The 19,341-nt window shown below is 34.8% G+C and overlaps 1 protein-coding gene across 1 annotated transcript; it reads right to left on the reverse strand.

Annotated features, from left to right (window-relative positions):
* Positions 1 to 306: 306 nt before the first annotated feature.
* Positions 307 to 6,993, reverse strand: LOC131437538 (alpha-tocopherol transfer protein-like). The gene is made up of 5 exons (XM_058606946.1): positions 6,791 to 6,993; positions 6,507 to 6,663; positions 6,336 to 6,443; positions 976 to 1,334; positions 307 to 916 (listed from the first exon to the last, which is right to left on the reverse strand). The coding sequence occupies exons 1-5, from the start codon at positions 6,882 to 6,884 to the stop codon at positions 789 to 791; spliced, it is 846 nt and encodes a 281-aa protein (XP_058462929.1). The 5' UTR covers positions 6,885 to 6,993; the 3' UTR covers positions 307 to 788.
* Positions 6,994 to 19,341: the final 12,348 nt, after the last annotated feature.

Here is a 19,341-nt window from a genome sequence, read left to right on the forward strand (position 1 = left end):
CAATAAGTATACTTTTAAAGAATAGAATTGTTATCATGTTTTTGTAATAATACTAACAAGTGGGTACAAATCGAATAAAAGACTATATCAAGGATTGTAAACACTATACATGGTTCGATCTGCTAATGACGTTTTATCTATATTAACTTTTTATGGAATTATTCTTAATGTTTTCAAAAAAAACTTCTGGTAAGATAGAAAGATAGTGGCTTGGCCATAATGTAAGAAAGTAAATAAAATGGTTGCCAATTGCATTACAATAAACACTACCTGTAAACAAAAAATCGCCGTCATTTTCAGGTTCGATTTAATAACTTTTTCATTTCGTTGCACTTTATTTCATATCATTTTCATGTACAGATTTTCAATACAGAACTTTGATCCTTCGATACAGATTTACAGATTATTCTCCTGAAACATACAAATTTAACCCTGATTCCCAGTTTCAACTGAGTGCATTGAAGTTTGTTGCGCCGTCCGAACTGCTTAGAAATATGGGAAAAATTTCAACCTTTAATCTTTATATACATAACATGTTATGTTATGTTATGCTCTGTTAACGTGTTTTGTTTGATTCGTGATGGGTCAATTCAATATTATACTAATGGAATACTTTAACAATTTGGCTATACACATTTAAGTTGGAAGTTTTAGAAGATTGGTAGTTAAATCATATAAATCCATATATAAAACAAATGACAGAAAAAACTAACACGTATGTTTTAGGATTTTTTTTATTTACACCCGGCCTCACATTGCGATTAGTACATTTATTATGACTTCAGCCATTATCTACCAAACAAACCAAACATAAACGGTTTAGGTACTTGAATCCGTTTTTTGTTGTCTACAATATTTACTTTCTCTTCATCTAGAAATTCGATTCTTCTATCAACTAACTTTTGGTAGAACGATTCTGAATAAAGAAGAAAACTATTTTAATACCACAAATCAGAATATACAGAGTAATCATACCTCTAAGATAATCAAGTGTTCCTGCTTTACCTCCATATTCTTCCGGTAAACATTCCTCCGGCACGTACTCGAGCATCGAATCTTTGTTAGTATGCATATGTATAACATCTAAAACTTTTTTCTGTAAAAATGGTTTTACCACAAACATGACTTTATCAATGAAAGGGACAACATTTAGAAAATGCAGCTGCTTCAGTCTAATCGGGAGTGTTTCCTGAGTGTAGTAGATGTAGTTTCGCAGAACTGAAAGTTTCAACTTGGCCACGTGGCTTAGGCTCATTCCATCCATGTCGAAAATTATAATATGCCCTGGCGCAAGAGCTTCTTCCTTCATCCACAAATCAAGACATAACACAAGTCTGCAAAAATACGATGATTGTCAGTTAATTGTTGATATAACTAATTTGAAAAATTTGACATTTCTCCCCCCTACTTCTATGTACGAGATTCAATGCGGACTCGCCTGAGGGTGCTTTGCTCGCAGAAAAGAATGTTGCCAATGACTTGTTCGGGAAATTTGAGAGCTGGATATCTTGTTAATATGACGTCTTTGATCTAAGCCATGTTGTTCATTGGAAAATGCTCAAGAAGATTTTCAAGTATTAATGGCATCGTTTGTAATACACGATCACATCCTTTCTCGTATCGAAAGGATATGAAATCACTGTGAAAACCGACTTTTGAACCAAGGCCCGAAGGACCGAGTGTCGTATGTCTGTGTGTATGTGACAAAAATATGCACTCGATGGTTTAACTGATTTTCCCTAATTTAGGCTTAAATGAGAGGGCTTAGGGTACCAAAGAACGCTATTGATTATAGGGTAACATGTGTTTAAAATTTAAAACTATCATTTAAAGAAATGAAATAAAACGGGGAAATTCTAAAGTCGGCTCAAAATTGAAACATTGTAGATTATAATCGTTGCTTGCTAAACGAACCGGCGTTGTCTATACCGGTTGCTAGTTCCGGTCCCGGAAATTGTAATCAACAACTTCAAAATGAAACTCACTTGATTTTCTCGCAGATGGCTGCACCGATTTTTACCAATTTTGACTCAAATGATTATGGTGCCACAGAACGCTAATTGAATTTTATTATTTATTTATTTATTTGATTGAAAGTGTGTTTAAAATTGAAAACTGTTCATTAGAGTGACGATGCGAAACACGAAAAATTCTTCCAAAATCGGCTCAAATTTTTTTCAATTTGTAGACTACGATAGTTGCTTGCTACACGAACCATTTTCAGCTATGCTGGTTCCCAGTTCCCGGTTCCGGAAATCCCTGAAATAATAATCAAAAGCTCAAGAACTCAAAAATTTTGACTTAAATAAAAGGATTTGTGGTCTCATAGACTACGCATAATATTTATGAAAACATGAGTTGTATAAAAAGGCACCATGAAACATGTTTTTTTTTCGCGTTTCATCTTCGACCCAATCATTGGAGAGAGAGAGAGACAATTTAAGGGGACAACAGGAAAACCATCTTCGAATATTGGTGTTATTAGGATTTATCTTATTATTAAGATGATTGTAATTTTTTTTTGTAATAATTCTAATGTTGATATAGAGGATCGAGAACATAACTACTTATCTGACACAAATGCCACAAAGATGGTAAAGTGTAATTAATATATAACTATATATATATATATATATATATATATATATATATATATATATATATATATATATATATATATATATATATATATATATATATATATATATATATATATATATATATATATGTATATATATATATATATATATATATATATATATATATATATATATATATATATATATATATATATATATGTATATATATATATATATATATATATATATATATATATAAAGGGTGATTTTTTAAGAGCTTGAGAACTTTTTTAAACAATAAAACGCATAAAATTTGCAAAATCTCATCGGTTCTTTATTTTAAACGTTAGACTGGTACATGACATTTACTTTTTGAAGATAATTTCATTTAAATGTTGACCGCGGCTGCGTCATAGGTGGTCCATTCGGAAAGTCCAATTTTGGGCAACTTTTTCGAGCATTTCGGCCGGAATAGCCCGAATTTCTTCGGAAATGTTGTCTTCCAAAGCTGGAATAGTTACTGGCTTATTTCTGTAGACTTTAGACTTGACGTAGCCCCACAAAAAATAGTCTAAAGGCGTCAAATCGCATGATCTTGGTGGCCAACTTACCGGTCCATTTCTTGAGATGAATTGTTCTCCGAAGTTTTCCCTCAAAATGGCCATAGAATCGCGAGCTGTGTGGCATGTAGCGCCATCTTGTTGAAACCACATGTCAACCAAGTTCAGTTCTTCCATTTTTGGCAACAAAAAGTTTGTTAGCATCGAACGATAGCGATCGCCATTCACTGTAACGTTGCGTCCAACAGCATCTTTGAAAAAATACGGTCCAATGATTCCACCAGCGTACAAACCACACCAAACAGTGCATTTTTCGGGATGCATGGGCAGTTCTTGAACGGCTTCTGGTTGCTCTTCACTCCAAATGCGGCAATTTTGCTTATTTACGTAGCCATTCAACCAGAAATGAGCCTCATCGCTGAACAAAATTTGTCGATAAAAAAGCGGATTTTCCGAATGGACCACCTAAGACGCAGCCGCGGTCAACATTTAAATGAAATTATCTTCAAAAAGTAAATGTCATGTACCAATCTAACGTTTAAAATAAAGAACCGATGAGATTTTGCAAATTTTATGCGTTTTATTGTTTAAAAAAGTTCTCAAGCTCTTAAAAAATCACCCTGTATATATATATATATATATATATATATATATATATATATATATATATATATATATATATATATATATATATATATATATATATATATATATATATATATATATATATATATATATATATATATATATATATATATATATATATATATATATATATATATATATATATATATATATATATCTAAAAATTTCATCCAAATCGAAAGTGGCGGTTTTTGTAAATTGACTTTAATTTAGTTTTAAACATTTAATTCAATAAGGTTTTTCTCAATATTTTATTTGAAATATTCGACAAAGTTTATAAAAATCACTCATACAAAACTTTTTCGTAGGATTTTTCTATTTTTACTACAGCTACAATATGAAAAAAAAAACTGTAACGTTTTTCAGGATGGCTTCTTTGACAATGATCATTTGTCACTGATCAAAAATATAAGGCCACGCTACATTGGTGATTGGTTTCCTTGCAATTCGCGTGCCTTATTTACGATTCAGTCTTAGTCTTAGTTATTTCATTCGAAATATTTTCCATCGCTTTCTACACTTTTTTGACATCTTTTCAATAAATTGTAAATACCTTGCCAGTAGAATTGACTGCATTTGGCGACAATCAAGTATCGATATTTAATTATACTAAGGTCTTTTTTATGCGGTTTTTTATGCGACTTTTTTATGCGAATTTTCAGAGTTATGCGGTTTTTTATGCGAAGTTCCAGAGTTATGCGGTTTTTTTTATGTGAAGTTTTAGAGTTATGCGGTTTTTTTTATTCCAAGTTTCAGAGTTATGCGGTTTTTTTTAAATGCGAATTTTCATAGTTATGCGGTTTTTTTCATGCGGTACGTAAACTCGCATAAAAAGGCGGGTGGATGTCGTGAATACGAAAACAACCGACATGTTCCTTAACACTTCCGAATATCAATTAGTTGATCAATTGCATGAATTATGCAAGCATTACCCTTTTTCACATTTTTCGCAAAAACAAAGCAGGCTTCACTTAATCTCGATTACTGTGAATTTCACACAGCGAAAAGTGCACAGATCTAACCAAACTGTTCTAGATTCGCACTAAACTGAGGATATTTCCCTTCGATCTACGAACAACAAATCCTAATAGTTCTTTAGAAAACTTTTAGAGCCATTAGAACGGCTGATCTTGTGTGATACTCTCCACCGTTTCCCTCTTTTCGTTGTTTTGTCACCAATGCAAACGACTGGCAACTGTGACGTAATCGCTCTTGTCGGTAGCGAAACTAGCTTTGCAAACGACACACAATACATCTGCTCGCAGTGGCGATAGAATACAAACTGATCCAATTTTTGTTAAGAGGTTTTTTTTACGTGATTTCGTTTGTAGCTTCTTCACTAATGGGCGGTCCTAGCGGCAATAAAAATAGCCGCATACAGAATTTTAATGTTGATTATTTAATTTTGGATTTGCATAATTCATTGACAGAAACTATCAAAATGCTGTAGGGCTTCCCTTCTAGCATTCAGAAGGGTCAAATTGTGTAATTCTCTACGACATTAAACTCTGGAACATTTTTGCAAAACAAAGACGGCTTCACTTAATCTCGATTAATGTGAATTTCACACAGCGAAAAGTGCACAAATCTAATAAAACTGTTCTAGATTCGTACTAAACTGAGGATATTTCACTTCGATTTACGAACAACAAATCCTAATAGTTCTTCAGAAAACTTTTAGAGCCATTAGAACAGCTGATTTTGTGTAATGCTCTCCACCGTTGTTTTTCCAGCAATGCAATGAACGATTTGTTGTACAGCAGCAGATATTTTATTCTCTTCCTCAGAACGCGTTCTGATTGGCTGGTGTATACATGGGTCAAATGAGACAGGTTTTTCAATAGTGTACTATTGAAATACTTCAATGCTTTTGCTATACACGCTTAAGTTAAAAAAAATTTCGATTCTATTGGTAGTTAGATTATATAAATCCTTTCACAGATCACTGAGCTATGAGCTTTCAAAATACGAGAAAGGCAAACGCGCCTTATAAATTGTCCTCTTTGATTCTCGTTTACACCAAACATTTCAGAAAAATTTAATTTTGAATTATTTGAGATTATGTCAAACAACTGAATATTTTATCATAAAATTGTGATCATATTTCCGATGGCATGTAGCAAAAATTATGTTGATTCGTTAGATACAACAAGAGATATTCACGATCAAAAACTTATCACTTTCTCAGAGGGTAAATTTTGAAAAGGCACCCCATAGTAAAGTAAGTCGTATTCACGACAAAAAATACTTCAGTGTACATTTATGTTTCACCAGCATAAACACCTAAGAAACCGGTAACTACCATTTATGGTAAGAAAATGGAGTACATTTGGTGAACATCATTAAAACCAATTTATGACTATTGCACCCACGTCTTTTCTAGTGTCTTAAATGCAAGTTTTTTAGCTTTTTCATCAATACGAAACGATAAACAGACTGATCTGATTACTGAAAACAGTTTTTTGAGATCTTATCTGGTACTCAACCTTCGTATTTTGCACACATAAATTTTTTGGTTGAAAATTCATAAATTTATCGAAGAGGTACTTACAGTTTCACATTGTGAAGATATACGTAGTTAGTTGTGTCTGTGTCTATCAACCGACAGTATGCTATCCTGTATCCCTCAGGTGTTGACTTTGGAAGCACAGTGAACATTCTGCAACAACCAAAGGTTAAATTCCTCTTTCATCAAATAAATAATGCGTTAGTAATATCATACGATAATTTCAGTGCTATCTGAATGTCCGGATCTTCAATATCTCGGTTTGTGAACAAATCAGTACAATTAGTTCGAAAAGTGTAATACTCTTCAATCGTCTTTTTAGCAGCTTCAGCGTCATAGTAGTTGCAATGAAGAAACAAGAGGGCATCGTTTTCTGAAAATCATCGACACTGTTTGAATGTCATGTCATCACCGCCATCACGATAAGTCTCTCTGATTCCGTTTATTGGCATGCGTTAAGTTCGCTGCGATTCTACGAGAAATGTGTAAATAATACAAACCTGAAAGTTTGGGTAAATGAGGCTGGTTCGTTAGCCAATTCATTATTGTGATAACACCACTTTCTCCGTCACTATTACGGTCACGATTTTCCATATTTGAAAAGCGTTGCACAAACTCTTACAATAAATTTTATTTTACACTTCCATCAAGCATGAGCTACAATCGCTGTGTGTACTAAACGATAATTATCAACCCGGCTTTACAATAGCCTTCGTATTACCCCGTGCTGATAATGACTATTGAAAGGTTCATTACATTACCTATCGATCTTAATCTGTTCATGCACGCGCGTACCCAGAATTTTTTTTCGGGTGGTGTTTGAAAACATGTTGATCAATTTTCATACGAACTGAAATATGTTTGTAATTACTTGAACTTGAAATTTTTATTATTTTTATTAATAATAGTAATTTCAAGTTTTTTAAAAATTATTAATTAATTTTATAATCGATCTAAATATTTAAAGAGAAGAATTTTAATAACATAATATTTTTTGCGTTTCGGAGGGAGGGTTGAACTCCTAAAACATTCCCCCTTATACGTGCCTGTGTTCATGTACTTAGATGATGCGTGCTCAGCTTATAGTTGGACTTCATTCAAATATAAACTCTCTCTTTAGTAACGAGGTATGCGTGACTTTGAGTGTTTTTAACGCAAAACGTTATTATTGGCATTACATTGATACTGTTTGTATTCACATTGTCAATATTAATGGATTTACACAAATCTTCGAGCGAAACTGGAAAGTTTATCATCGTGCTTTTATGATACACCGCACAGAGACGGTCTATAAATGGATGTATCTATAACGTATTCGGCATTTATTTCATAATTTCCCCTTGCTCCTTCCTAATAATCCATCGTTGGAACAATAATCTGTGTGTTTGAACCAGTGCTTCCGGAACCGGAAAACGAATAACCAGTTCTGTTAACTAAAGGAAGTAATATTCTCCTTTTGATACTGTCATTTATAAAAATACGTTTTTGAAATTGAAATTTTTACACTAATAATCCTGTAATTACGGAACCGGAACTAGGATCAGAAGAAAAAGGTAAATTAGTTTCCATTTGAATCTAAGTTCTTGCATTCGATTTGTTTAAATTCCGGGCAATTCGGAGGATTCAAAAGCTTAGGGAAAATATTCGATCCTGTTGGCAGCATATCACTCCAGTACCTCCTTGGAGAAGTGTCAGCTGGTAAAATTTGACTTAAAGATAATTTTGTCGTCTATGTTTGAGGATGAACGGCAATACACGGCTTTGTACTACACTGGAACCTCAATTTACGCGCAGAGCCGGGAGTGCGTAAATGAAATTTCGCGTAAATTAAATATAAGCATCGCGTTATTTCAAATTGTTCACGTAAAAAAGGTTTTTCAAATTTCATTTGATCCTACTACGTCCGATGCTTTAGTACCTGAGGACCTTCTAAGTATGTTCTGAGACTATGGAAATGTTTAAGAGATGTTCCAAGATAAAAGAACTACTTGGAGTATTGTCCTTAGGGACTACACTGTGTCACAGCAACAACTACAACGGATAATACATTTTTGTTTGTGGTTCATACTTTTAGAGCTACACATTGCTTACTTGTCTATTTATAGCTGTTCTTGGTAGGTTCTAAGTCGTCCAAGAGCTTCAGTGAAAACAGGTCTTAAGATTCATACGAGCATTCAGTATAGTATAGTTAATCAATACGGCTCATAGTCGTACAGCTACATACTGGACATTCTCAGTCGTCCAAAAACTCTGGTGAAAACAAGTCTATACGACCATTCAGCATTAATGCACTTTGTTACACTCGTAGATCTTAAGGCCTGAACTCCAGGTAGTTTTTAGATTTTAGAGAAATCACGATTGTTCTATTGATCGCATGTGGCATCACGAATATGGACCGAGAACGATAAGTTCGTTAATGGTTTTTGTAACATTGGTAGATCTGAAGGCCTTTATTTCAAGAAGTTTTCGGATGGATAATCGGTTACGTTGGTAGACCTTAAGGCCTTTTCCGAGGACGCTTTGAATGAGCAAGTACTTCTACAGATCTTATCACAGTATGTAAATTTTCAGTAAATAGAACTACGCATTCTATAGTTATATAAAAGCGATTATATACAATATTTGTTTTCCAGATAATTCTAGGATGCCCGTGTTCTTATTTAGATTCTTTGAAACTAAACAATTCATTAATGTACATTTCACAATATTCAATTCCCTGAAGCATGTTTGATTGTGATAAAAAAATAAATTAGATATAAATTAAGATTTCGTTCGTTATGCAAAATCCTTTTTTTACGCGATCATCGCGTAAATTAAATAAAAAATCGCGTTATTTCAAATAAAACACGTAAAAAAGTCGCGAAAATTAAATTCGCGTAAATTAAGTTCACGTACATTGAGGTTTTAGTGTACTTGTTTTGTTCCCTGGCAAGGATATTTCGCGCCGTTTAAAAGTTGGCGTTGTACACTCTGGCCACATCGAAAGACCATGCTGCACAGCTGACGATCCCTGGTTCAATTTCAACACTTTATCCACATAATATAAGGATAATAATAATAATATTAATAATAATAATAATAATAATAATAATAATAATAATAATAATAATAATAATAATAATAATAATAATAATAATAATAATAATAATAATAATACTAATAATAATAATAATAATAATAATAATAATAATAATAATAATAATAATAATAATAATAATAATAATAATAATAATAATAAAATTTAGGAGTTTGGTACCTCATAAAGATATCCAAGTAGAGATTACAATGTGTGTAAGAAATTTAACGGTTTTAAAAAGCAATCATCAAGTAGCAATTCTCATGTAGAGGCGCTTCGACCAGTCCAGTAGTCGTTTATGGGCTCTTGCGTTCGAGCTTCCATACAATGGTAATTATTGCGTACAAAGTCGTACGCAACGTTGATTTTTACCGGATTTTCACTTGCAAAGCTTTTTTGAAAAAGTTTACACTAGCTTGGATGTCTGTTTTATGTGCTCATGGGCACACGACTATTTTTATTTCATTTACGTTCCACCTTGTTGAACCATTGTGACATTAACAGTCCAACATAATCGTCAAATGCACTGATGAGCCAGAAGCGAAACGTGAATATTATATGACGTGATATTTTAGATTTTTTTGGAACCGCATCAATAAGATGAACGTATCAAACGTATTGGTAGTGCTTTCTGTATATAATATAAATATTTGTTCAATGCAAATACAAATATCTTTGGTAAATGTCCCGAATGTTAACCGTTCATATCAAGTTAGAGATGGACAATTCGTTCGCGGACGGTTCAAAAGAACTAGTTCTTTTGAGAGAATGAGTTCTTTTTTTGAGAATGGTAGTTCTTCAGTTCAAAGTCGTGTACCTTTTTTTTGCTCGCTGAATCTTTTTCGAGAACGGTAAACTCCGGAAAAGTACGGTGTCTCGGTTAGTCTTTCAGCAAGCAAACTAACTATGAAAAGAACGAATGAACGGCTCTCGAGAACTAGTTCTTTTAATAGAACTCTGCATCATTGAACGGTTCTTTGAAATGAACTGTTTTGCCAATCTCTATATAAAGTACAAGCACAAGACCTTCGACACAGGAGTAGATCATTACAGATTAACGAACTGGAATGAAGAATTAAAGCTAAATTATCGTTTTATGTTATTTTTGATAATAGTTTTTCTCACAATTGAAGAATTGGTGCAAATTCAAAATTGATAGTGTCAGAATCAATAACTTTGGCCAAAACAACTTTTTAACGGTTAGGTGTGTACGTGAGCTCGAGCATTAGCTACAATTGGCTTATGATCATTTGACATACAGTCCACTCAGTTGAGCCTCATTACTCGGTGAATGCGACCTTTTCGATTTTTTTTCATCAAAAGTAAAATTGATAAATAAGATGCGCTGAATCGTGTGGTACTAGTGGTTTTTATGATAAAATAATTTTTGTTTGCGTTATGATCTTATAATATCGAAACGAAGAAGTGGGGCGAAAATTATCACTTTTTGGTGGGGTGAAAATGGCCACTAGACTAGGTCTGACTAGTACATTAGTTAGTCATAAACGAAACAAGAACAGTACAGATTTTTAGTTTATGAGATTTTCTTGAGAAATCGATCGATTCCACTTTTAACTCTTTGGACTGCTACTTTCGGAACTTCTGGAACAGGTGATTGGAACATTGGATTAACAGAGTTTTTAGTAAATCACTTATTGTCAAGACCTACAAATCGAAGCAATCGACTCTCCTTTTTATGTTGAGTATCAGATTGATTTTTCTAGCCGACTCAAATCTTCGGAACCGTAGTCGGATTTTAATAAAATAAAATAGCAGTTAGTATACTACCCCATATACTACCTTTCCTTATTATCTTTCTCCGATTTGCAGGAGTTTCTCTTTTCCTATTTTCAGTTATCAGAATACTATCACTTCGGGATTTTTGTTATGTATTCTCTCGAACTATTAAAAATAGTCTAATATAAAATGTTTTTCATCTTTTATGTTATTCGTTTATCCTCATGTGGTGATTCGATAGAGGAACTGTTATTGAAATTTTTTCGTCTTTTTGTTGGCAGTTTTTCTTATGTCACATACTTTTTTTACTGACTTGATTTTAGAGTTTATTTTTTTAATGCTAATTGTAAACCTTTGGTGGTGAGCTCAGTTCGTTCACATCCTTTGTTCCTTTTTCAAATATGACTATTCGTCAGCTACGAAATTGTTCCACTAACATAATTGGCATTTTTATTGAAATGATCTCTCAGTATCCGGCTGTCTAGAGATTGAGAAAAAAAACTATAGATTTAAAAACTTGTGAAACGGTAATTTGATAATTATTTTCTATTATTTATTCATATTAAGATCGGTTACAAGTGAGCGTTCAGGCTACGAACATTACGTGTAGGTTTTCAAATAATAAGTTTGTATTATATACCAAGATAAAACCTGTTCGTTTCCTCGCCCCACTAACACCACTCCATCCTGTGACACTTATGGTGATGCAGCAAATTCCTCGGTCACTAGCAGTATTGAGTGTTGATCTAACATTCCTTCCTTTCCTACAGTGACCTGTATGAGCGTGGCCATCTACGTTGATCATTTCATGCTCTAAGTCAGTTTAGGTTGCACGTTGAGCATGATTTACTTCTCGCTGGTATCATGCATTTGATTCAAAATGCAATATCAACTGATTTCTGATCAATTACGAGAAACTCACGGGCGGTCAACTAAGCTGAGCTATTCCATTGCATTGCAGATGCTATGATCCTACTGACATTAACAATCTTCCTACACACTTAGAATTTATTGCTGAATCTCGGCGAAATAATTGCCGAGATTTGCACAGCCGAGGGCTCGGTAACCGTCTCGGCAAAATGTATAATTACTGAGAATTTCGGCAATCCTGAACTGTCAATTATTGCCGAACTTGTCAGCAGCAATTTTGCTGATAGTTCGGCAAAAGAAGGAGAAAGGTAGAAAGGATTTTGTTCTATTATTGCACGAAAAACTTATCACGAAACCCAAGTTTTGGTAAAGAGTGTATTTTATTAATGCTCACTTCAATTAAAAACAATTCAAATCACGAAAAGAAATATCACAGAAAAAACATTTGTTTCTAGTGCCCGTCCTAGAAATAAACAAATATTCAAAAATATATATAAAAAGAACATTTTAATTTCACTTAGCTTTTCACGTAATACTGAAATCTCTTTCATTCGCCAAATTCATATATATTTTCAGCTCCATGAGAAATGGCGACGTCCGGTGGTGTACAAAATCGATAGTTGACATTAGATGACAAGTGTCGCGCCGAATTTCAGTAAAAGCTAACACACTGTTCGAAATCTCAGCAAACGGATTTTCTGATTTCGGTTTATTGTTTGTTTACGGACAAGTTCAGCAACATGTTATGCCAAACTTCGCAATAAAATGCGGTTTACCGAGGTATTAGAACTTTACAATAACGAATTTCGGCAATGAGCATGTGAATTACTGAACAATCAGTAAAATTTCGTGTTGCCGATCTAATTCGGCATTTAACTATGCCGAGCTCGAGAATCGATTTTAAGTGTGCAGGTCGGGGCTCGAACTTATGGCACATAATACTTGGTAATCAGTAACACAAAGTTTGTATTCACACTTAAAACCATTTCTTGAGCTCGGCATAATAAAATGCCGAAACTGATCAGCAACACCTAAATTTTCTGATTGCTCAGTAATCAATACGCATGTTTCTGAACTTCGTTAAATGCATTCACTGATATTTCGGTAAAACGCTTCACTTTGCCGAAATTTGTCATGATTGCTTGCTGAATTTATCAGTAAACAACAGATATGCCGACATCAGCAGAAACGTTTGCCGAGATTTCGGAATATGCGCTAGCTGTTACCGAGATTCAGCACGACAGCTGTCATTTATTGCTGCGTTACATTTTCGCTTCGCATTGCGCGATTATTTTCTGATGAAATTCTCGAGTGAAAAAATGAATAATCTTCGAAGAAACGTGGAACCACTTGCAAGTAAAAATATTGAATAAATATAGTGACATGTTTCGCTTTATAAAAAGCGACTTTATCAGATCACATTATAAGGGAAAAACACCCAACACGGGGCTCAAAGAGTCTTCGAGACAAAACTTTGGGGGATATGCGAAAAAATAACCCAATGCATGGACAAATTCAATAGATCAAAGTAAGTTTATTTTTTGAACAATACCGTATATGCATCATTAAATATTGAAAATTTTTGTATATTTATCTTTGTTTTCATATTTCCAGCTCGACTCAAGGTGGCCGCATCCGGAAACGCCGCTTTTTATTATGCTACATGTTTTAAGGTAGAGGCTTTAAGCACTACTGGCAACAAATTTGTAAGCCTCCTTCAAGTGTTAATAAAATGAACTTTTGATCCTGAATGGTGTGTTTATAATGTTTAGAAATTACAAACAAAATTAATTGACTAGATATTTAATTACTGATGATTTGGTAATTTGTTTTTTTCATTTTTTCGTTTTATTGGATTGCCGAATATTCAGCGAACGTTTCACTGAGAAAACAGTAAATCTTATGCTGGCGATTTCGGCAATATTTGACGTTTGTCAAATTTGAGGGTGCCGAGACGCTCAGTTATTTTATTTTTGCCGAGATGATTGCTGATTACTCGGCTGTGCGAATCTCGGCATTTTTTTGCCGAGACTCAGCTAAAAAATTTAAGTGTGTTGAAGAGGAGCATACCCGGATTGTACGGATATTTCATATTAATATTGATCACTTCAGGGAATCCAATACAAATCGAAAAGGACATCACAGTTACACCATCTCGTGACGGAAAAGCTTACTAATTCAATACTGTGTTTTAGTTTGCGTTTAGCATGCACTAAAATCTGAAATGTCAAAAGTAATTGAAGAATCCAACCAACTCGCTTTGAACTAAGCGATGGTGATAATTTTCAGATTTTGCTTGAAGATTCGAACAAAATGCAGGGTTTTTATTTATTTTTTCTTATGAATCGAATACTAACATACAAAAATTTGTGAAATCCTGGTTAAAAAAATCGATCAATAATGATTCAATAACTTTCTGTTTGATTGATATTCATAGAGAAATCGTAAGATGAAATATAAAATTCGAAGAAGTGAGGTTCGGTACTATTTTCATATCTGGGAAATTTCTTGATTTTATGGTTGGATTTTGAGATTCATTGATAAATAAGGTTCGAAAGTTGTTTTACTCGTCTATTTATTCATGTTTTAATCATCTAAAGCAAATCTAAAAATTTCAAATTTCATCCTAGATTTTCAAGTGTATAAGACAATTTCAACTCACATGTTTGATGACAACACGTGAATAATCATTTTTTTACCCATATTTGTAAGGTTTTGCCATCTGCATTCGTTCAAACTCAAGTAAATTGAAAATATCGTCCAAAATTTTTCTAAATACATGGGATATGTCAAAAGAATCACCATAACTCTATCTCGTGGTGATCACTCTGATTGGATTCTTCAATTGAGCATGATGCCCAATTAAAGGGGGAAACTTTTCTATATTTTAAGGGTTGTTTTTTCTGAAATAAAATATCGCCTATAAACAATACGACAGTTAAAATAATAAAAGTTTCACGCATAATCTGATTCACTGTCCGGCTCAGGGAAGCAATTAACCAAATATATTGTCTTCACATTTTTTTTCTCGTCATTTTTTATACTTCTTTGATAAAATCAATCATTTGAAAATGAAATGATATTGTTCATGTACGAAACAGTTGCAAGATATCAATTAGGCCGAAAAATTTCATTTACACTTAATATTCAGTTATGTGTGATTGTTTCCTGCATCAAAATGTGACTGTCCCTTTGAAGTAGAGATATGTACCTCAAACCAAATGCGAATGTGTGTGTATGTATGTATGTAACATAATTTTTCTTAGCTTAGTTCACTGCCAGTGAGTTTCCCGTGAATGATCGGAAACCTGTTGAAATTGCACATTGAACCAAATGCATAATACTTGAGAGAAGCGATGTAAGACCTGCGGAGATCTCCGTAGATCTAGAGATGTATGGAATATTTCTACGCATATAATGATAATATATATATATATTATCGATGACCGTAAAAACTATTTCAATATATTTCAATGCGGCTGTGTCAATGACATTATCGCACCACTAGGTGGATAAGGATGGATTACGAAATACAATACCAGAATTGTATTGAAATTCACGCCGTCGCCATCATTTTACTTTCAGTAACATGAAAAATGCAATTATTTCTAATTTTTGGTAAGATTTGACATAAGTGTATTTTTAATATGTTTGTTTACCTTGGTAGTTAGTTTTATTCGTATTCTCATCATACAGCTATGTCTCTGACATTAATCGCCCTTCCTTTTCGTTTTGCGAGACCATAATTTTGATTCACATCAGAGATCATTGTTGATCATGTCTTGGTAGTTAGTTTTATTCATATTCATGTCATACAGTTATGTCTCTGACATTACCCACCCATCTTTTTCGTTTGGCAAGGTCATAGTTTTGATTCACATCAAACAGAGATCATTGTTGATATTGAAGGGAGGAATTGGGTTGAAACAATCTTATTCTTCTTTGAAATTAAATCAGAATTAAAAATCAACTACCTGCTTTGTTATTTTAAACAAGCTCCATCTCTCTGCGTGTGCTGGCGCAATTGTCGGGTACTCAGAAAAAAAAATACATGATTGTTACATGAAAAATTATGTGAATATTTTTCACCCTACATTTCACCAAAGATCATATTAACAAGATATCCAGCTCTCACATTTTCTAAACAAATCATTGGGAACATCTTTTTTTGCGAGAATGGCGCCCATCTCGTGTATAGAAGTCGGGGAAAGAAATGTCAAATTCGTGCGCTCCAAAATAGCAGCACTGCGCACCCATACTTATGAAAACGGGCAAATTCATTTGAAAAATCATAGTAGAAGTTGAAGAAAAAGTTTTGTCGTGAATACGACTTACTTTACTATGGGGCGCCTTTTCAAAATTTACCCTCTGAGAGAGTAATATGTTTTTGATCGTGAATATCTCCTGTTGTATCTAATGAACCAACATAATTCTTGCTACATGCCATCGGAAATATGATCACAATTTTATGATAAAATTTTCAGTTGTGTGACATAATCTCAAATAGTTCAAAATTAAACTTTTCTGAAATGTTTGGTATAAACGAATATCAAAGAGGATAATTCATAAGGCGCGTTTGCCTATCTCGTATTTTGAAAGCTCATAGCTCAGTGATCTGTAGAAGGATTTATATAATCTAACTACCAATAGAATCGAAAATTTTCAACTTGAACGTGTATTGCAACAACATTGAAGTTTTTCAATAGTACACTATTGAAAAACCTGTTTGATTTAATCATTACAGCATCAGCCAATCAGAACGCGAGATGTCTGCATCTATACAAGAGCATCCATATAAAAGTTGAGTGGTTCATTTTTCCTACCATTCGTCATCTAACACTCGATGTGGATAGACGAATAACCTACTACGACTAATTTCGATTTTGTTTTATTTTTTATTCGCAGTTGTCTACCTACCCAAGCTATGGGTAAAAACCGCCATAGATCCGAGAAGGATCCAAAGGATGCTAAGCGTCTGAAGCCAAGTGATGTACAGGTAAACGACCGTTTGCTGAGTAAAAACCAATATGCTGATCTGCCAGTAGATGTCGAAGAGGAACTGCAGAAGAAGGAAAAAATGCCGCCTTTCTACCTGAAGGGCTTCCCACCAACTCTACGCTCGGATTTCAACACACTGATCAGCAAAGGACTACAGGCAACAATCCGTTTATGTACTGAAGGCTACAAAATAACTGTTCCGGCTTTGAACCACTACAAAGGAGTGGAATGCTATCTGAAGCAGACAAAAGCGGAATACTTCACACACGATATTGCCGCCAACAAACCTATGAAGGTTGTACTTCGAGGACTACCCGACATGATGGAAGCCGAACTAATGCAGGCACTGTCGGAGGCTGGACTAAAGCCTTTGATGGTATTTAAAATGAAGCGACATAATACGGACAAAAAGTTTAGAGATCAACTGTACCTGATTCATCTGGAGAAGGGCTCCATCACCATGAGTCAAATGAAAACGATTAAATCGTTATTTCACATAATCATCGAATGGCAAAAGTATAAACCGGTACATCGGGATGTCACACAGTGCACGAACTGTTTGAACTACGGCCATGGAGCGAGGAATTGCCACATGAAAAGTCGGTGCGGGAAATGTGCCGAACCACACAATACCAACGATTGCCTACTAGATGACATCGCTGTAAAATGTGTGAACTGTGATGGCGACCATCCATCTACTAGCAAATCGTGTCCCAAACGTGCTGAGTTCACAAAAATTCGACAACAGGCGTCCCGCAAACAATCAACGCGCAAGAATGTTCCACAGAAGGATGAAGTTAATTTCCCACGGCTCCCACCGAAGAGGGATATTCCGAATTTGCCGCCACTTCCTCGCAGCAATCCAAAAGATTCAGCCGCTGGATCACAAAAAGAATCTTCCTCAAAAATCCCTCCTGGATGGGGCAATAATCAACCACAAGCAAAGGATGACTCTGGTGATTTATTTTCTGCTGAACAACTGATCGTCATTTTTGAAACAATGACAACAAAACTACGAAACTGCAGAACGCGGTTAGATCAAATCAACGCCTTAGGCAAATTCATCATCGAATATGCAATATAATGAGTTGGTTATAGTAAATTGGAATGCTTGCTCACTCAGGAGCAAAACTGCTGAATTGTCCGACTTTCTTCAGAAGAAGAATGCCGATATTGCTATTTTAACTGAAACTCATCTTAAACCTGAAATTTCTATTTTTATTTCCAATTACAGGATTCACAGGCTCGACAGGACAACTACCAGAGGAGGGGGAGTTGCCATTGCCGTTAAACGATCCATTCAGCACAGGCTTCTGTCAGCCTTTAAATTGCAACTTATAGAAGCCATCGGAATTGAGATTACAACGACGATGGGACCCATCATCATCATTGCAGCGTACTGCCCCAAACAAACAAATCTTCGAGATGGTACGTGTGCATCATTGAAACGAGATCTGGCTTTGCTCACCCGACGACAGAACAAATTCATCATTGCTGGGGACCTGAACGCACGGCATGAGCTGTGGGGAAACAGAAGACAGAATCGAAACGGATTCGTACTTGCCGAAGATTACGAAGCTGGACAATACAACATCTTCGCTCCGGATCAACCAACGCGACTTTCCAGATCGGGAGTTCATTCCATTTTGGATATATTCATCAGCAACATCGCCATAGACAGCTCTCCGGTTGTCTTCTACGAACTCTCTTCTGACCACTTTCCAGTAATATTGACGATGGGATCTTTACCAGAAACAGTGCCTATTCAACCACGGAGGAACTATTATCGCACCGATTGGGTCCAATTTCAACAAATCGCCGACCAACTTATTAATATCAATGTTCCACTAGATTCCCCGATGGAAATCGATGCGGCCCTATCTTCCTTCCAGCATTCAATCACAGTCGCTCGTGATAGGACGGTTCCAGTACAACATATGCCGAGTTCCTCTCTTCAAATCGACAGTGTCACCAAGAAACTCATCCGACTTCAGAATATCTACCGGAGGCAGTATCAACGAACTGGCATTCTAGATAGGAAGACTACTTATAACAACTTAACTAGGATAATCCAGGAAAGGATATCTGAGCTTCGCAACAGGAACTTCCAGCAAAAGCTTCGAGAAATTTTCCCACATTCAAAGCCCTTCTGGTCCTTAACGAAGGTGCTTAAGAAAAAACCGGAGCCTATTCCTCCTCTGATGTCACCCCAGGACGCAGCTGAAGGAATACCTTTAATCACACCAGTAGAGAAGGCAAATGCGCTAGGCCAGCAGTTTGTGTGTTCTCACAATTTAGGACTCAACATTGTTAGTCCATATGAAAGAGCCGTTGCTGATAGCGTAGCTGAGATTGACCAATCAGACAGCT

Source organism: Malaya genurostris, chromosome 3 (assembly GCF_030247185.1).
Source record: "Malaya genurostris strain Urasoe2022 chromosome 3, Malgen_1.1, whole genome shotgun sequence".
In the NCBI taxonomy this organism is placed as follows: Eukaryota; Metazoa; Arthropoda; class Insecta; order Diptera; family Culicidae; genus Malaya; species Malaya genurostris.